A 21,497-nucleotide genomic window follows, 5' to 3' on the forward strand; every position below is an offset into this window, starting at 1 on the left:
AAGTGCATGACCTCACACTTCCCCACGTTGTATTCCATCCAAATCCTTCTGCAGCTTCCCCGTCTCCTCAATACTACCTGTCCCTCCACCTATCTTTGTATCATCTGCAAAATTAGCCAGGATGCCCTCAGTTCCTTCATCTAGATCATTAATGTATAAAGTGAAAAGTTGTGGTCCCAACACTGACCCCTGCGGAACTCCACTAGACACCAGCCGCCATCCTGAGAAGGGCCCCCTTATCCCCACTCTCTGCCTCCTGCCAGACAGCCAATCTTCTATCTATGCTAGTACCTTGCCTCTAACACCATGGGCTCTTATCTTACTGATGCAGCACCTTGTCAAAGGCCTTCTGGAAGTCCATGTAGATAACATCCATTGGCTCTCCTTTGTCTAACCTACTCGTTACCTCCTCAAAGAATTCTAACAGATTTGTCAGGCATGACCACCCCTTGATGAAACCTTGCTGACTTTGCCCGATTTTACCATGCACTTCCAAGTATTCTGAAATCTCATCCTTAATAATAGACTCTAAAATCTTACCAACGACCAAGGTCAGGCTTATCGACCTGTAATTTCCCGTCTTTTGCCTCACTCCCTTCTTAAACACGGGGGTTACATTAGCTATTTTCCAGTCCTCTTCTTCCTGCACTTTCCCTAAAGCCTTCGCATCCTTCTCAAGTGGACACAATACTACAAACCAATTTTTTTTAATATAGAGCTTCATCATAACTTCCTCATTTTTGTTGTCTATGTCTCTACTTATAAAGCCCAGGATCTGGATGCTTTTTAAACCACTTTCTTGTCTTACACTGCCACCTTCAACAATTTGTGTACATATAACCCCAGGGAGGTCTGCTTCTGCCACCCATTTAAAATTGTTGCCTTTAATTTATATCAGAGTTTCACATTCTTCCTATCAAAATGCATCATTTCACATTTCTCTGCATTAAATTTCACCTGTTACGTGGCTGCCCATTCCACCAGCCTGTTTGTGTCCTCAAAGTATATCACCATCTTCACCACAATTCACAATACTTGCAAGTTTTTTTTCCCCACCTGCAAATTTTGAAATTGCACGCTATACTCCCGTCTAAGTCATTAATATAGAAAGAAAAGCAATGGTCCTAGCACTGACCCCTTGGGAACGCCACGATAGACCTTCCTCCAGGCTGAAAAATAACCATTCCCAAAAATGCTGCTTCTTGTCACTCAGCCAAATTTGTATTCATTCCACCTCTGTCCTTTTTATTCCATGGGCCTCAACTTCACTGACAAGCCTGTTTTGCGACACTTTCAGTATTTTAGAAGTATCATGGGATAAAAATTAGCAGATTTTCCAGATTGAAACTTAGTAATGGACCAGAAGTTTTCAAAATTGTAATATAGAGTACCAGCAAAACACAAATAGCATTCACTGTTCTGTTACTCAGTTAATGTATTCTAAGCACCCAGTGCCAACATCAAGCAGCCTAGGGTCTGGTATTTCAGAGTAAAGTTCCCTCAACTCTGCCTAGTAATAAATCACATACCAAGCACAGAAAGCCACCAACTCCCTATATATTATTGTTACATCGTTGGCTTTTAGAAGCAAGACTGCCGATTGGTGCCAAATTGAGGAGTTTTGTTCTCTTGGCCCATAACCACTAGAAACTAGATCAAAGTGGGACAAACTCATTTCATACAAGGTCTCTCTGGCCAGATGACATTACCATAGATTTTAAGGAGTGGCTTAAAATAGCAGTGAGAGACAAAGACAGTTAGGGAGGGAATTCCAGAGCTGAGGTTCTGGGCAGCTAAAACTGGAACAATTATTTTAAAAAAGGTATACAAAGAGGAGGAGTACTGAGATCTGGAGGGTTGTAGGACTGGAGGAGGTTACAGGAATAACTGAACAGAAGGATGAGAATTTTAAAATCAAGTGTGGATCAGGAGCCATTATAGGTCAGTGAACACAGGGGTGATGGGTTGACTCGATTTAGGATATGGGCAGCAGAATTTTGGATGAGCTCAAAATTACGCAGGATGGAAGGTGGGAAGCCAGCCAGCACAACATTGAAATAGTTGAGTAAAGGCATGGATGAGGGCTTCAGCAGCAGATGAGCTGAGGCAGACACAGTATCAGATAATATTACAGAGGAAAGCACTCTTTCTGATGGAAAGGATATGGTTTTGGAAGCTCAGCTCTGATTACTGCGTCCAATTCTGGTCAATGAGGTACAGGAGAGAGCTCCAAGTACTGATGTCAGTGCAGAGAGACTGATCTTTTATGTCTTTCTTTTGATGATATATAAACATTTGTGTTGTCATGAAGATGCGGTTTATGCCAAATAATGATTTTAATCCACCAGCTGTCAACATGAATTGAACTTTTAAAAAACAGGCCTTTTAAAAAAAACAGACTAAAGTGACTTGAACTCTCAGCTGAGATGGCTACCTAATTTACATTACTGTACATTCCACATTCCAACCCCACTGAGATGGAGACAGCATGTCTACAAAAACCTAAAGACAATGACCTCAGCAGAAACTGAATGAACTTTCTTTCCTATTGCATTAACACAATGTACAGATACTCAACTGGATGCAGACAAACATTCAAACCTATCATTGGAAAAATGGGACCCTGGCTAAGAGGGGGAATACCCAGACCTGACCTACTCAAGTTACAATTGGGGTATTTGATCATGCTTGAATTACTGGTCAGTTGGATAGGGCAGTGACATGACAAGCCAGCCCTTTGTATGGTTTAAGCAGAGGTTTTCTTAGCAGAACGGAGGACAAGCAGCTGAGACGCTGAGAGAGATCCTTCCTTTCTCATCCAACTTGCAAGCTTTTGGGCCCTGTCTGCTATTGTTCAACTCTGTCCGTGTGCAGCAGATGGATTTTAAAGAAAGAACTAAACTTCACAGCTGTGTCTCCAGAAAAACAGGTCATCCATCTGCAGTTTTAAACCACCTCAACTCTAAAAGCAGAAGACCACTGAGCAAAAGCAGCAAGTACACCTGATTCAGCTTGAAGCCAGCCAAGTCACCAGACTACAGGCTGTGAATTCCTTTTAACTTGTATGGACTCAATGTGGCCAACCTACCCTTCCCTACTCTGTAATTTGTATTTTGTGTATGTGCGCATGCAAAAGTTGGTGCATCTTTTATTGAGATCGGTTTAAGTATAATAAAGCTAACCCCCTTTCTTTGTTAAACTCAAACCTATCCTATCGGTTCTTTTGTGATGACAGTGCATAAACAGTTAAGTACTCAATGAAATGGCAAGTATATACTTTTCAAACAAAAAACCTGTTGCGATCACATGAGAAAAGAGCAAAGAGGAGAGCAATTCAACCTCTCCTCACCTGGTCATAACATGTGTTGTAGTGGATGGAAAGTAAGCTGATGGAGAGTGAAGATTGGATAATGAGTAGTGGGCATTAGAAGTAATGGGCACAGGGGAAGGAAATATGTTGCTGAGATGTAATTACAATAAGTAACATAAAGTAAGCATGTGGGTGAGTAGTGAACATCACGTGTAGTGGGCATTGGGAAGATGGGAAGTTTGAGCAAGTAGAGAATGTAGGATCAGCAAAAGTATTATAAATGATGAGTAGTAGAGATGAAAGGACAAATAAGTCTGGAGAAGTAGGGAGGGAGAGCAGTAGGTGGAGCTACAGAGGAACAGAGAGAATGGGGTGTACATGGGCAGCTCAATTTTCTTTAATCAGTTCCAATTTACTTACTTGATAAATTTGCCCCCAAAAGTTAGATTCCCTTTGTTTAAGCACATTAATTGATTAATCCAGCTGTCTCACTCGCTAAAAATTCTCATTAACTTAATTTCATTATAGAATTATGCTGCAAAGAAGAAAGCCATTTGGTCCATCATCCCAATGTCAGTTCTTTGATTAAAAATAATTTATCATCCATGCCTGGCATAAAGATGTATGCAGTTTCTAGATACACCGCGTCCTAGAAATGCAATTCGATGTACTAAGGTTATTTTTTTTTAAAGAGACCCCACTTAATCATTATAAGTGGAGTCTGTCCAATTGCACAAATTGAGGCTCTTTATTTATCTGTTTCATTAATTTGTACCTGTCCCATTACTCCAGAAGTTTGGATTTAAATATTTAATTAATTTCTAGTTGACTCATTGCTCTGAAATTAGGATCATTTCTTGAGATTGTATTTATTTAATAAATTCACAATTGCTCTTACACAGTTCCACAGCTTAAATTAGCAGTTCAGAGTAATTTTTTCCAATTAAGTTGTGCCTAGCACCAGAAGTTCCATTAGTCTAAACAAATTCAAAAGATGTGTGTAAAACACATTGCGCTTAACAGCAGGAAAGCTGAATGCAGAAATGACTGGACAACAGAGTTTGAGAAACAAAATAGCACCACTTGAAAGGCAAATATAATGGCAGGCATAGATTCAAAAGTAAGGCATTCTTGCATTACCCATTAAAATGTAATAGAAGCAGATACTGCTAAGTATCATAAGGTTTGGCAATATTGTGAATATTGTGAAATAGGAACTGTGTGTGGTAACACATACATACATAAATAAAATTAGTCTATCTCCAGTAGTTAATGACATTCCTGAACAGGTGAAAAGGAAATTCCAGGGGAATGGTTACCATTTGGGCTCTTGGTCAGCTCTCTTCCTCACATTCAAACCCATCATAATTTCCATAGGCAGGCCCATGATTCAAAAGTGGTACCCTTGTGCACAGTGTAAACTAGATTTGCAAACCAGAGGGTTAAGAATTATCCTTCTAAAATCATAGAATTGTTATGGTGCAGAAGGAGCCCATTTGGGCCACCGTGTCTGCACCAGCTCTCTGAGAAACTCACCTAATTCCATTTTCCTGCCTTCTCCCCGTAACCCTGCACATTCTTCCTTTTCAGATAACAGTCCAATTCCCTTTTGAGTGCTTCAGTTGAATTACTGAATTATTTTACTGCAATAACTTGAACAGGACGTTATATAGGCTGCTCACCTGCCAACGCAAAAGAGCAGAAAGCACCATTCCATCAAGTTGTGTAGTTCAGGCAAAAGCTGGTCAACTTTACGAACATACAAAATAGGAGCAGAAATAGATCATTCGGGCCGTTGAGCCTGCTCCGCCATTCAATAAAAGCACGGCTGATCTGTTTGTATTACTAATTCCACATTTCCATCTACCGCCGGTAACCTTTGATTCCCTTGTCTATCAAGAATCTATCTACCTGTCTTAAAGGTACTCAATGACCCCCGTCTCTACTGTTTTCTGAGACAGAATGTTCCAAAGTTGCACAGCCCTCAGAAAAAAATTCTCCTCATCTCGTCCTAAAAAGCTACACCCTAATTTTAAAACAGTGCCTCCTAGTTCTGGACTTACCCACATTATTCACTAATGATTTATAATTACACAGAAGCAAAAGGAATACAGCCAATAGTGAGCTATGCAATATTTGACTTGCTTTAAATTGTCTGAAACAAAAAAATCCACAATTTTAGGGTCATGTCAAATCTTTTAACTGAGGCTTTGCTGAATTTAATGTTGTGTGCTCCTTCATACTATGGAGTCCCAGGTGACATGAAAACACAATGTTAAATTCTTCGCCGTAACAATTCTACGATTTTAAAAAGGTAATTCTTAACCCTCAGATTATCCATTTTATCTTTTAAGCAGAGTGACATGGCAGGCTTTTATTTATCTCCAACACACAAAATAGACATCAAATAACATGACTGTTCTCAGACAGATAGGACAATACCAATATGGGGTGCATACTCATCTGTGTTAACATTTTGAAATATGACAATGAAAGCACTGGCCACTAACAGCATATTCAAGAACGAACTGGAAATCTCACCAGAAACCTACAATTACCCATGGATGAGTATGTGCATTGCCTCATTTCTCCCATATAGCAAAAGCATTTCAGAGTTCAACTTCGAACTGACAATAAATATGGCTCTCTAATTTTGAATGAATACAGAGAATTTCAGGATTAAAGTAAGATGGGTTCTGGTGAAAACACAGTGAATGGTTTTTAATTCAAAGTAGACCCCATTTTATAGAAGAAAATATTTTAAATAAAATTTTAACATTTTAGCAAAAAATGTCCAAATTCCTTACCAAGTGAAACCAGAGACCCAGGGTTATGCTCTGGGGACACAAGTTCGAATCCCACCACAGCAGATGGTGAAGTTTGAATTCAATGATAAAGGCAAACCATTGTTGTTTGTCGTAAAAATTCATCTGATGTCCTTCAGGGAAGGAAATCTGCTGTCCTCACCTGGTCTGGCCTACATGTGACTCCAGACACACGGCAATTTGGTTGGCACTTAAATGCACTCTGAACAAGGACAATTAGAGATGGGCAATAAATGCTGACTTAGCCAGTGACGTCCACATCCCATGAACAAATAAATTTTAAAAATTAGACATTCACCTCTTTATCATCCATTAATTCTGAATATCCTTAAAACAATTCAAACAAATTTATATGGCTTAATCATTTTGTCATACACCAGTACAGATTTGGAAGTATTTGTTATGGACTTGAAATTCTTCTTTGACAATAAGTTTCAATATTCTTTTCCAATATAAACATCAATCCAACCTTCATATTAATGCAGAGATAAAAACTAAAAACTGCAGATGCTGGAAATCCAAAACAAAAACAGAATTACCTGGAAAAACTCAGCAGGTCTGGCAGCATTGGTGGAGAAGAAAAGAATTGACATTTCGAGTCCTCATGACCCTTCAACAGAACTGAGTGAATGTTAGGAGGGGGTGAAATACAAGCTGGTTTAAGGTCGGTTGGGGGGTGGGGGGGGAGAAGAGAAGTTGGGGGGGGTGGGGTGGTGTGGTTGTAGGGACAAGCAAGCAGTGATAGGAGCAGATAATCAAAAGATGTCACAGACAAAGGGACAGATGTTGAAGGTGGTGATATTATCTAAACGAATGTGCTAATTAAGAATGCATGGCAGGGCACTCAAGGTACAGCTCTAGTGGGGGTGGAGTGGAAAGACTAGCAGGGCATACAAGATTTAAAAATAATGAAAACAGGTGGGAAAAGAAAAATCTATATAAATTATTGGAAAAAACAAAAGGCAAGGGGAAGAAAGAGAGAGGGGGTGGGGATGGAGGAAAGAGTTCAAGATCTAAAGTTGCTGAATTCAATATTCAGTCCAGAAGGCTATAAAGTGCCTAGTCGGAAGATGAGGTGCTGTTCCTCCAGTTTGCATTGGGCTTCACTGGAACAATGCAGCAAGCCAAGGACAGAAATGTAGGCAAGAGAGCAGGGTGGAGTGTTAAAATGGCAAGCGACAGGGAGGCTTGGGTCTTCCTTGCAGACAGAACGCAGGTGTTCTGCAAAGCGGTCGCCCAGTTTACGTTTGGTCTCTCCAATGTAGAGGAGACCGCATTGGGAGCGACAAATGCAGTAGACTAAGTTGGGGGAAATGCAAGTGAAATGCTGCTTCACTTGTAAGGAGTGTTTGGGCCCTTGGACGGTGAGGAGAGAGAAAGTGAAGGGGCAGGTGTGGCATCTTTTGCATGGGCATGGGGAGGTGCCATAGGTAGGGGTTGAGGAGTAGGGGGTGATGGAGGAGTGGACCAGGGTGTCCTGGAGGGAACGATCCCTACAGAATGCCGCCGGGGGAGGGGTGAAGGGAAGATGTGTTTGGTGGTGGCATCATGCTGGAGTTGGCAGAGATGGTGGAGGATGATCCTTTGAATGCGGAGGCTAGTGGGGCGATAAGTGAGGACAAGAGGACCCTATCATGTTTCTGGGAGGGAGGAGAAGACGTGAGGACGGGTGCGCGGGAGATGAGCCAGACACGGTTGTCACGACAGGGCCCTCATGCTCCCAATGCGGTCTCCTCTACAATGGAGAGACCAAACGTAAACTGGGCAACCGCTTTGCAGAACACCTGCGGTCTGTCCGCAAGAATGACCCAAACCTCCCTGTCGCTTGCCATTTTAACACTCCACCCTGCTCTCTTGCCCACATTTCTGTCCTTGGCTTGCTGCATTGTTCCAGTGAAGCCCATTGCAAACTGGAGGAACAGCACCTCATCTTCTGACTAGGCACTTTATAGCCTTCCAGACTGAATATTGAATTCAACAACTTTAGATCTTGAACTCTTTCCTCCATCCCCACCCCCTCTCTGTTTCTTCCCCTTGCCTTTTGTTTTTTCCAATAATTTATATAGATTTTTCTTTTCCCACCTTTTTCCATTATTTTTAAATCTTGTATGCCCTGCTAGTCTTTCCACTCCACCCACTAGAGCTGTACCTTGAGTGCCCTGCCATCCATTCTTAATTAGCACATTCGTTTAGACAATATCACCACCTTCAATGCCTCTTTGTTCCTTTGTCTGTGACATCTTTTGATTATCTGCTCCTATCACTGCTTGCTTGTCCCTACAACCACACCACCCCCCCAACTTCTCTCCTCCCATCCCCCCCCACCTTAAACCAGCTTGTATTTCACCCCCCTCCTAACATTCACTCAGTTCTGTTTAAGGGTCATGAGGACTCGAAACGTCAACTCTTTTCTTCTCTGCTGATGCTGCCAGACCTGCTGAGTTTTTCCAGGTAATTCTGTTTTTGTTTTGTTCATATTAATGCTCTCTCTTGTTATTTACTTTTCAGTTAGAGTAAGTTTCTAAGGCTAAAAGAAAAAAATAATCATGCAGAAAAAAATAGATTTACATTCCATAAGTATGCCATTAAAAATCTGACATCTTGGGCAGGCCCCTGGGGCGAGGTCAGCTGCAGTTGTCCTCTGAAATTAGAGCTCCCAAATGACAGGCCAGTCTTGCAATATCTCTGTGACACACTGGAATTTTTAAAGGGAGAGAAAGTGAGTGGTGGAGGATGGCTGGCAACACACATGCCTCCAATTAACTTGCTTTTAAGCTCGTTGAAGAGCTTGTTAATATATTGGAGAGTGACAGAATTAAACTTTCAGTTACTAAAGGGAAACTCAAATAGTTTAGGGCATATTAACACATGACTGTTGGGAACATAACAGGGAACAAGTATTGATTGTGGCTACTAATGAAACATTTTCCAATATTAGGTTCTCTTGCAGTGGCACAAAGTTGCCGTCCCTTGAGCAGAGTAGTCCAAGTACTTGAGCAGTGAGCCTTTGAGCACTTGTGTGGACGGTGAGGCTGCTGGCCCTCTGCTCACTCTATTCCTCCAGGCAATGGTAAGCCCAGTGATGGCTGCAATTTGCCTTTTAAAATCACCCCACAGAACTATATCCTATCTCCTTCTGGTGCCCAGCATCCCTAATTGGGTGCCAAAATTGCCTCCAGGCCAATTAGGGTCTTTTGCATTAAAATTCACATTACATGACTGATAGGCTTGGCCTAAATAGCCAAGTGGTTATGGTACTGGGTTTGTTAACCCCAAGATCAAGAGTTCAAATCTCACAATGGCAAACTATGAAACAATGTAACTTCATCTGAAACAGATGGAAACGGGTTTGTACTCGAAAGAGTTACATGACTGATAGGCTTGGCCTAAATAGCCAAGTGGTTATGGTACTGGGTTTGTTAACCCCAAGATCAAGAGTTCAAATCTCACAATGGCAAACTATGAAACAATGTAACTTCATCTGAAACAGATGGAAATGGGTTTGTACTCAAAAGGCTTGGCCTAAATAGCCAAGTGGTTATGGTACTGGGTTTGTAACCCCAAGATCAAGAGTTCAAATCTCACAATGGCAAACTATGGAACAATGTGACTTCATCTGAAACAGATGGAAACAGGTTTGTACTCGAAAGAGTGTCAAGAGTTCAAATCTCACAATGGCAAACTGTGAAACATGTAACTTCATCTGAAACAGATGGAAACAGGTTTGTACTCGAAAGAGTATCAAGAGTTCAAAATTTAAAAGATTTAAAAGATTATCAAGAGTTCAAATCTCACAGTGGCAAACTTTGAAACAATGTAACTTCATCTGAAACAGATGGAAATGTGTTTGTACTCGAAAGAGTTACATGACTGATGCTGATGTGGTGCCGGGTCAGGACCTGAGAATGGTCCAGACATCAGGTTCCTGAACCCGGGCTGAAATTTCAGGGCTGAAACCACGTTAGATGTACATCCCTCACACTATACATGTATAACAACTGAACTATACAACACATACTTTCATCATATTAAGTCACACTTAGTTAGCAGCTTGTGACTATTCTATGTAATTGAAAATAAATGATTTCAAATACTCATTCAGCATTGTGACAAATTTTTCTCCAGGAAACAGCGCATGAAGAGACTGCTCCTCATTTTCACAAAATTAAGTCTCTTTGCATAAAAAATCAACAACTTAGATCTGTATAGCTTGTTTAACATAATATGAACACCCAATGGAGCTTCACACAGAAGGGATACAGATGGAGCAGCTAAGAATTTAGGAGGCTTGTTTCAAGGAAATTGAGAAGGAAGGTTTTAAGATTTTCTGAAAACTAGATAGGAAATAGCAAAGCAAAGTGTTTAGGAAATAAGCCCCAAAGAATAAGACCAAAACAGCTGAAAGCTCTCACTGAGATAGAATAGTGAGAAAGAGAGGAGCACAGGGTCCCAAATTGCAGGTTGTGACTGGAACTTAAGGCAGAAGGAAATTGCAGACTAGGTGGGAAGCTTATCAAAAACTCCAGCATCCACATTCTGTCATACATTAGATTTCTCATCCATCATCCTGGGTTTTAATGAGCTCCACTTGTAGGGGTTTGTAACTCTTTCGAGTACAAACACGTTTCCATCTGTTCCTATTCAGATGAAGTTACATTGTTCCATAGTTTGCCATTGTGAGATTTGAACTCTTGATCTTGGGGTTACAAACCCAGTACCATAACCACTTGGCTATTTAGGCCAAGCTTGTAGAGGTTTGTATTTGGTGTTTTGGGATCCAATGGAAATTAGCAAGGATATAACTGACAGGTGAGCAAGGGTTAATGTATGATAGCATGCAAGTGCGAAACTTGGGACAAGTAGGAGTTTGTATAAAGAGGAGCTTCGGAAGCTAAGAAGTGTTTTCAAGAAACCTCAGGGAAACATAAGCATGAACAAGAGTTTCATCAGCTTTCAAACGGTGAAAGCTAGGGGTGAAGGCATATAGAAGGGACTTGACAGGGTAAATGCTGATAGGTCATTTCCCTTGGTTGGGGAATCTAGAACATGGGGCAGAGTCTCAGGATAAGGGGGTGATCATTTATGACTGAAGTAAGGAGAAATTTCTCCACACAAGAAATTGTGAATTTTTGGAATTCTCTATCCCAGGGGATTGTGGATGCTCCATCACTGAATATATTCAAAGGCTGAGATAAACAGATTTTTTGTTTCTCAGGAAATCAAGAAATATGGGGAGCAGGTGGAAAAGTGGATTTGAAGTCGAAGGTCAGCCATGACTTTATTGAATGGAGCAGCAGTTCAACCTATCATATGGTCTACTCCTGCTCCTACTTCTTATCATCTTATGTTTTCTTGGTGACAGATAAGACCAGCATCTGAATCAGCCTTATTAAGCTTCTGCTGGGAACCAAAGAAGATAGCTTTTATCTTTCCAGAATTCAGGTTCATCTGTAGCTTGACATCAAGGCAACCTGACAACATAAAGATGATTGTAAAATTGAGTGTTGCCAACATATATTTTGTTACAAACCAGTTAGGGACCAGTGACTTTTGTTGTAGAGTAGACAAAAATTGAAATCCCAGTCATTTACTCTGAGAATAAAGCCATAATTTTCCATGGTTTCAAACAAACAGAAGAAACTTTTACCATACAAGAGTCCTTGGTGAGACCTCACCTGAAGTATTGTGTACAATTTTGGTTCCCTTATCTCAGGAGGGATATACTTGTCACAGAGGGAGTGCAACGGAGGTTCACCAGATAAATCCCTGGGTTGGGTGCCTATCTTATGAGGAAAGATTGGGGAGACTGGGTCTGTATTCCCTATAGTTCCAAAGAATGAGGGGTGACCTAATTGAAATTGACAAAATTCTTACAGGGCATGACAGGGTGGATGTAGATAAGATGTTTCTCCTGGCTAGTGAGTCTAAAACCAGGGGATATAAGCTGAGGATAAGGGGTAGTCCATTTAAGACTGAGATGAGGAGGAATTTCTTCACTCAGAGGGTGGTGAATCTTTGGAATTCTCTACCCAGAGGCCTCTGGAAGCTCAATCATTGAGCATTTTCAGGACAGAAATCGATAGATTTCTGGAGACTAATGATATCAAGGGATATGGAGATAATACGGGAAAGTGGCAGTATGATAGATGATTAGCCATGATCTAATTGAATGGCAGAATAGGTTCAATGGGCTGAACAGCCTACTCCTGTTCTTATGCTCTTAACAAATCAAACAGTCAATACTATCTATCTTAGACTCTAACATACAGAATTAACATAAGGTAAACATGAATTAACAGTCAAACTGTGGTCGAACACATCACAAATACAAGATTGGCAAAGTAATAGGAAACAGAGACTCAAAATGTTAACTGTGTTCCTCTCTGCTGATGCTGTCAGACCCTGCTGAGCTTTTCCAGCTATTTTTGTTTTTGTTTCAGATTTCCAGCATCCGCAGTATTTTGCTTTTATCTAGAGAGTAATGGTCAATGATATTTTTCAGGCTGGAGGAAGGTTTGTAGCGGAGCTCCCCAGGGATCGGTATTGGGACCCTTTCTTCTCTTGATATATATTAATGATCTAGATCTTGGTGTGCAGGGGACAATTTCAAAGTTTGCAGATGATAAGAAACTTGGAAGCATTGTAAACTGTGAGGAGGACAGTGTAGAACTTCAAAAGGACATAGACAAGTTGGTGGAATGAGCAGATAGGTGGCAGATGAAGTTCAATACAGAGAAGTGTGAAGTGATTCATTTTGGCAGGAAGAACATGGAGAGACAATATGAAATAAGGGGTACAATTCTTAAGGGTGTGCAGGAGCAGAAGGATCTGGGTGTATATGTGCATAGACTATTGAAGGTGGAAGGGCAGGTGGAGAGAGCAATTAAAGCATACAGTATCCTGGGCTTTATTAAAAGGGGCATAGAGTACAAAAGCAAGGAGGTTATGCTGAGCTTATATAAGACAATTTCAAAGTTTGCAAATAGCAAGAAACTTACTAGACCTCAGCTGGAGTATGGTATACAGTTCTGGGTGCCTCACTGTAGGCAGGATGTTAACGCATCGGAGAGAATGCAAAAGGTTTACAAGATTGGTTCCAGGGAAGAGAAACTTCAGTTACGAAGATAGATTGGAGAGGTTGGGATTGTTCCCCTTGGAGCGATATCTAAGAGGTGATTTGATAGAGGTGTTCAAAATCATGAGGGGTGCTGGATAGAGTGGATAGAGAAAAACCGTTCCCGTTTATAAAAGGATCAAGAACGAGAGGGCACAGATTTAAAGTGATTTGCAAAAGAAGCAAATGTGGTGTGAGGAAAACCTTTTTCCCCACAGTGAGTGGCTCGAGTCTGGAATTCACTGACTGGAAGTGTGGTGGAAGCAGGTTCAATTGAGGCATTCAAGAGGGCATTAGATGATTATTTGAATAGAAATAATGTGCAAAGGTGTGGAGAAAAGGCAGGAGAATGACACTAAGTCATAATGATCATTTAGAGAGCCGGTGCAGATATGGTGGGCTGAATAGCCTCCTTCTGCACCATAACAATTCTGAGATTCTGTGAAATTGCATGTTAAATGGCGGACGCAACCAAGACAGGTCCCATGAATCTCTCAGCAGCCCACCCAGACATCAGTGATTACCATGAGACATCAAAATCCTTTAAAACTCTATCTTACTCATGAGGGATTTCAACTCCTCTCTTCTGAGAGCCTAGCAGATTTCCCTCAACAACAGCTCCAAGTCAGACTGTCCCAATAACTACTTGCTTCCTAACTGCTCAATCTCTTCTCCGTGACTGCATTCCACTAGACTCACAAGGCTGCACTCCAGCATCCAATTACCAACACCATTCCAGCTCTCCAGTTCACCTCCTGACTTTTTAAAGTCTGTCCACTGTCTACAAGGCACAAGTCAGGAGTGTGAGGGAATACGCTCCACTTTCCTGGATGAGTGCAGCTCCAACAACACTCAAGAAACCGGACACCATCCAGGACAAAGCAGCCCATTTGACTGGCACCTCATCCACCACCTTCAACATTCACTCCTCCACTACTGACGCACAGTGGCAGCAGTGTGTACCACCTACAAGTTGCACTGCAGGAAATTACCAAGGCTCCTTACTCAGCAAATTCCAAACCCATGACCACTACCATCTAGAAGGACAAGTGCAGCAGATACATGGGAACACCACCATCTGCAAGTTCCCCTCCAAGCCGCACACCATCCTGACTTGGAAATATATCGTCGTTCTTCAATGTTGCTGAGTCAAAATCCTGGAACTCCCTCCCCAACAGCACCCATACCATATGGACTGCAGCAGTTCTAGAGGGCAGCTCACCACCACCTTTACAAGGGCAATTAGGGATGGGCAATAAATGATGACCTAGCCAGCGATGTCCACATCGCATGAATGAATTAAAAAACCCCACCCAACTGCCAGCTTCACAGAGCAGGCTGTTTCAAATCAGCTTCACTGAGCTGACAATTGCTTCTGGAGCTCAAAGAAGCCCAATCTCCCCAGCTGCACCAAACAACTACTGCTCCTGGACTTCTTTGAGCCCCAGCTGCTGGGAGTTATCAACAGTACTTCAGCTATATGGAGCTAGCAACTTTCTGTTACCTCCTCAGCTCCAGGCTAAAAACTATCACTTTCGCACTGCCGCCAAATTTCTATGTTCCATGGTTGGGTTTTCACAGCACCTTCCCAGCCAAAGGGAACCCAGAATCGAGCATATGCAGGCCACCCACTGGGCTTGGGAGCACCGAGCATGTCAAGAGTTGTAGTCCTCAATCTTTGTCCCGATAACACCGAAAAAATCTACCAACAGATTCCCTCAATATGAAAACTGCCTTATGTCTGAAAATAGTATTTTCAAGAAATAGAATGTAAACATGGAAAGGCCAAAGATGGAATCTTGGACACTGGAGGAGGAGATGATACTCTTTCGAGTACAAACCTGTTTCCATCTGTTTCAGATGAAGTCACATTGTTCCATAATTTGCCATTGTGAGATTTGAACTCTTGATACTCTTTTGAGTAAACCTGTTTCCATCTGTTTCAGATGAAGTTACATTGTTTCATAGTTTGCCATTGTGAGATTTGAACTCTTGATACTCTTTTGAGTAAACCTGTTTCCATCTGTTTCAGATGAAGTTACATTGTTTCATAGTTTGCCATTGTGAGATTTGAACTCTTGATCTTGGGCTTACAAACCCAGTACCATAACCACTTGGCTATTTAGGCCAAGCAGGAGGAGATGATATTGCTGCAGCTATGCTGGTTTTGTTAGGATCAGCAGAAACAGAACCAATTGAAGGTAATCATCTCAAGGAGGATCACAGCTGAGAGAATGGAAAGGATGAAATGATTGACTGTGCCAAATGCTATTGAGAGGCTGAGGTCGCGCTTAAGGATCTTAAGATCATTGTTCAGTGGTATCATGTCGATTTTCTAATGCATTTCTGCTTTTCTTGGATTTTCTGCTAAAGATACATATCTTTTCAGTTTTGGTACCTTTCAAATTAAATGAACTGGAAATACCACCCATAGATGTTACAGACAAATGCCCTGGCAAGAAATCAACACCTGTAGAAAATGAGCGATTGGAATAAAAATGGCAAGAGAAAATAAGTGAATAGTAGCTGTCCATGGAAACTCAATTGATTTTTTTCCCCTTCCTATTAAGAAATCACTAGCCACTACTTGGCTCCTTTCCCAACAGTGGAATCAAACCAGGAACCAACTATGTTGAGAACTGTAGATGCAAACCCACAATCCAACACTCAATAGTACAGACAGCTGAACTGTCAGTGCACCACACCAAAGATAGAACAGAGTTCACAACTACATAGATGAGATAGAAATCAATTTTTCTAGGTATCTGGGAACAACAGCTTTTGTTCATACACTGCCTTTAAAAAATGCCCCAAGTACTTCACAGAGATGTAATCAGATGAAAGAGATGGAAACCAGTGAATATATTGGAGTGACGTAAGTTTTAAGGAGGACGTTTACAGAGGGCAATGATATGGAGAGGGATTTCAGAAGGGAATTGCAGGTGTAGTGGCCCAGAAGATTGAAAGCACTTCTGCAAACGGCATGGCAAAATGAGGAAGGAATGCAGGAGATCAGAGAAAAAAAGTATTTCAGGTATTTACAGGGCTGTAGGAAATTACAGATGGGGAGAAGGGCGACAAGGCCACGAAGGGGTTTAAACTCAAGGATGAGAATTTTAAACTGAAAGCATTGGGAGACTGGAAGCCCATATAGGTTACCAAAGATAGGAGTGATAGGGAGAATTCGGTGCGGAATTGGATATAAGCAAGAATTTTGGACGAGCTTTAGTTTATAGAAAGAGAAAGGTGGTAAAGCAATGTAATCATTGAGTCTGGAGCGGGCAACGGCATGAATTAGGTTTGCAGCTGCAAATGGGCTGAGGCAGGCATAGAGGTGGGTGATGAAATAAGTGAGATTTCTGATGGAAAGCATGTAGGTCGGCAGCTCAACTCATGGTCAAGTAGGACACTGAGGTTGCAAACAACCAACCCAAGATAGTGACCAGGTAAAGTGATGGAATCGGTGGCAAGTGGCAAATGTACAAGATTTTGGCAAGATCTCATGATGCTGGCTGGAGGAAATTGGAGAGATATTGGCTCGAGTACAGCATAAAAGCTGGTATGGGCTCGTTGGTCTATATGGTTCATTTCTATGCTATATAATTTATGTGATTCTATGTAAGCAGCACAGGAATGGGAGCAGTGGTGAAATTAAAGCGGTAGTGGAAAGGTAGTGGTGGGCGTCATCTGTATACATGTACTCTTTTGAACACATTCTCTTCCTGGCACCCACGTCAACTGACAATGAAAATGGATTCCCCCTTCAGGTACTATGCCCTCCCCTTTTAAAACAATCATCATCACACCATTATCCCTGCAAAAGCTGACAACTTCTCTTCCTAAGATAAAAGCAAAAAACTGCAGATGCTGAAAATCCAAAACAAAACAAAAATAAAAATACCTAGAAAAACTCAGCAGAGGAATACAGTTAACGTTTCGAGTCCGTATGACTCTTCAACAGAACTAAGGAAGAATAGAAGAGAGGTGAAATATAAGCTGGTTTAAGGTGGGGTGGAACAAGTAGAGCTGGATAGAGGGCCAGTGATAGGTGGAGATTGCCAAAAGATGTCATAGACAAAAGGACAAAGAGGGGTTGACTGTACACCTATAGATCCAACATCTATAGATTTGGGATCAGCTTCCATGTGTAAGATACCATCAAAAGTTTGCATTTAAATAATGTCTGCAATGTAGTAAAATGGCCCAAGGCATTTCACGAAGTGTTATCAAACAATATTTGACACAGAACTATGTAAGTAGAAATTAAGCCAGGTGACCAATAGCTTGGTCAACAAATAGGTTTTAAGGAACTCCATAAAAAAAGACAGAATTGAAGAGGTGTAGAGATTTAGGGAGGCAACTCAAGAGCTTAGGGCCTAGGTGGTTGAAGACATGGATGTCAATTGTGGAATGGCTAAAACAAGTAATGCAGAAGAGGTTAGAATTAGAGGAGTGCAGACATCAGAGAGTTGTAGGGCTGGAGGAAAATTCAGAGATAAGGCGGGATAAGGAATCAATATAGGTCAGCGAGTATAGAGGTGACAACAGGGTCAACAAGGCTAAGACCGAGTTAGAATACAAATAGAGATTTGGGTGAATTCAAGTTTATAGGGGCTGGAAAATGGGCGGCCAGTCAGGAAAATTTTGGAATAATAAAGTTTAGAGATAACAAAGAAATGAATGAAAGTTTCACCAGCAGATAAGTTGAGGCTGGGACGGAGTCAGGCGATGTTCCAGAGCTAAAAGAAGGCAGTCTTGATGAAGGCACGGATATGTGGGCAGAAGCTAATTTCAGTACACCCAGCTCTATCTTTACATTACCTCTCAAAGACTCCTTCACTGTACATGCTGTCAGACTACTCATGAGGCATCTAGTCTTGGATGAACTATAATTACTGCAACCAAATATTGGGAAGACAAGGAAATTGTCTTAGACTTCAAGCCACAAACTTCATATTCTTGCCACCAATTCCATCTTTCTGCTGGGCCATTGTTGAGCTGAGCAGACTATTTGGAACCTCCATAGTCTATTCAATTATTCAAGTGGAGATTTAGACCCCTTATTAGGGCTGCATGCACTCCATTTTTAAAAATCATGCCTCTTTGAAGGCTTTACATAAATATATGTTGTTGTTCTGATAACAGACTGGGTGGCTGTATATAAATATAAGATCTGAACCGTTGATTAGAGTTTATGGTGTGGCTTTAAACCTTCCAGAGGATCCTTGGACGTGATCTTTGTTGCGACAAATAAAAGAAAAATGCTGAGAATGCCACCAGGAACTCCTCATTGCCTTCAACGACCTGACAAAAGTATTTGACTCAGTAAATCACAAGGCTCCATGGATTGTACTCCAAAGATTTGGACGTCCAAGAAACTTCATCACAATCCTGCAACTGCTTAATGATGACATGACTGCAACTGTTGAGTGGGAGATCTGAAACAGATGCCTTCAAAATCTGGACTGGTGTCAAGCAAGGCTGTGTGATATTCCCCATACTATTTATAATCTACCTGACAGTGGCTATTCACCTCATTAAAGATCAACTGCCCTCTGGTGCAGGTATTAAATACCAACGAGATGAAAAAAAAAACTTTAAGCTAGTCACCTATGTGCCAAAATTAAACTGACCACCTCTGACCACATGATCTACAGTTTGTGGATGACTTCAGTGACATTGCCCACTCTGCACCAGATTTGCAAGCAATTCTTGATCTCTTCAATCTAGCATAAAGAAACTCAACCTGTCCTTGAACGTTGCCAAAACAAAGCACATATCAATCCACTCCTGGTCAGTCAAATATTCCAACACTGATAATTATTGAAGAAAAAACTCTGGAATACGTTGAGCACTTCCCATACCTTGGCAGCAACCAGGTCACCATTGACAAGGAGATCCGGCACCAGATCAGCTGCACCTGCTCAGCTTTCTACAAACTATGGCAGCGAGTGTTAGACAACAAAGATCCCCGTAAGTCAACAGGAGTCCTAGTGATCAGAGCAGTTGTCATCACCACACTCCTGTCCTGTAGTGAGGCCTGTATCAGTGACACATTAAGAGCACTACAGAAATTCCATCAGCAACATCTCCACCACATCCTCCGGTTTCAATGGGAGGACCATCAAACAAACTCTAGCATATCTTCCTGAAGCCAGTTCCACAAGCATTCAGACAAAATACATGCAAAATCAACTTTGATGGACTAAACATTGTATCCGGATGGACGAAAAGCCTACCCCTCCCATCGAGTCCTGCTTTTTCAAATCTCAAATGGCCAATATTCCAGGGGAGGACAAAAACTATTCAAAGATACTGAAGCTCTCCTTGAAGCGTAACAGTTTTGACGTTAATGACTGAAAGGAGCTTGCTACCAATCGTTCAAAATGGTGAGAACATGTCCATAAAGCTACATCACGCTTTGAGTCACAACGTCTTAATGAGGATAAGCAGCAGCAGAGAATCAAAGAGAAGGAAGCAAATCCTGCACTCCAGATGCAACTGTTGTGTGTGTCATCCTGTCCCACATGCTCAAAGATCTGAGAGTTCAGGATTGGTCTGGTTCAGTCACATGAAGACCCATGGCAGAAACTCGTGCCTGAATAGATGTCATCCTCAAATCAAGGGACAGTCAATGACAACTATTTTTAGTGAGGCCATGCAGTTAGGAACTGCAAGCCTTTTTGATTAGTTGGAATAAGTAAATATGATGAATGAATTTGAAAGCTAGCCATTTAAAAATTAAACACACAGAACTTGTTGATTGGTCTGATCTACTTGACGAAATGTAAAATGCAAACTAAATTTACAGTTGAATGAAGTTTCTCTCAATTATTCAAAGTTGTGCTTTTTAAAAATACAATATGGTGGACCAGATATAAATAATTTATTTTATTTTAATTCAAGGATCTCATAGGCACCACTATTTTAATCACATGATACGAAGATGGTGCAGGAATGGTCATTGATATGAATTTGAAACGATCAAGAAAGGGTAGAAAATAATGCATTACCTGGCAATTTGAAGAATGGGCACCACTACATAATAAAAGCCTACATCCCCGGAATGAGATTCATTACCAAAGTTTAGTCATATTCCTATATATACACACACATATATACAATGTTGTGTTATAATAAATATTCAAGGATGCTCGAGCCTAGATTTTTTTGTCAAATGTTTCATTTCGGAAACGCTATCATCTAGCTATTATTACGTCATTAGCTTAGCAACAGCTCTTGGTGGTGTGTATTAATCAAAATTAGCTTCTTTTCATTGAATTGTATTTGCAATTTAAATGAAAAAAATGAATCCGTGGGTAAGTTGAAGAAAAACTTTGTGAAACTATTAAACCGAGGTTGGTGGGCGGAAGGGGGAAAGGGGGGGGGGGTGTGAGGAGGAGGTGAGGAGGAGAGGAGAGGAGGGGGGTGGAGGGGGGGTGGAGGAGGGGGGGGGGTGGAGGAGGGGGGGGGGGGTGAAATTAAGACATTTTCCCAATACTACAGAAACACCCAATGTCCATTCAACGTTACGTATATCCTGTTGTCGATTATATCATATTTGCACATTTTAAACGATCTTAAAACAAATGCAGCTTCTGCCTCATAATCTTAAATAAAACTTGCTCTGGGAGAAGTATATTCGACACAGAAAAATATTCACCCAGCCGCTAAGTTCTCCCACCCCCAGGAAGTAAAATATTAAATGTACCTCAAAAATACATATTTGTTGACAAGATTTATCTCCGAAAATAGAAATCGGTTCATAAAAAAAAGTCACACAATCCTTTTTATAACACGCAATGCTTGATAAACTGGATAGAGTCAGGAGACAGGGCTGGAGCTGGTGTCAGGAAGGTGGTTGAGCTGGAGCTCAGCAGCCACTTCTTACCTAAATAGGACAAGCGAATTAAGCGGGGATCCTCCAGCCCCAGCGAGCGCTTCCTCACATCCCACACCAGGTTAGTGGGACGTGACATCCTGCCGCTCCGCCGACTACACAAATACCTCAACTACTGCGGGCGTCCGTCATTGTCCACCCAACAGACACCGTTAAACAACCGCCCGGGCCGAACGGCTCCTTTTTCACATCGTTGTTATTATTGTGGTGATCACCGTCATGTTGGCGCTGGGTGAATACCCGTCTGTCAGACCCCGAAACATCGCGAGATCCCGTTCAAACGGCCCGGGGGTGGGGGTGGGAGGAGAGGGGAGGGGTCAGTTCGACGCGCTCAAACTCACCTCGTCA

General features: G+C 41.6%; 1 protein-coding gene across 6 annotated transcripts in view; it reads right to left on the reverse strand.

Moving 5' to 3' along the window:
- The window catches only part of dcaf6 (ddb1 and cul4 associated factor 6), a 178,344-nt gene extending 156,921 nt beyond the window's left edge, over positions 1-21,423 (reverse strand). For all 6 annotated transcript variants that reach the window (XR_005945770.1, XM_041210642.1, XM_041210641.1 and 3 more), the window contains exon 1: positions 21,141-21,423. Coding sequence is in view for 5 of the 6 variants with exons in the window: in XM_041210642.1 (XP_041066576.1) it covers positions 21,141-21,228 (88 nt within the window). In the remaining variant the exon portion in view is untranslated. The remainder of the gene's footprint in view (positions 1-21,140) is intronic.
- Between the last annotated feature and the right edge of the window lie 74 nt (positions 21,424-21,497).

The sequence above is a fragment of the Carcharodon carcharias genome, chromosome 18 (genome assembly GCF_017639515.1).
Source record: "Carcharodon carcharias isolate sCarCar2 chromosome 18, sCarCar2.pri, whole genome shotgun sequence".
In the NCBI taxonomy this organism is placed as follows: Eukaryota; Metazoa; Chordata; class Chondrichthyes; order Lamniformes; family Lamnidae; genus Carcharodon; species Carcharodon carcharias.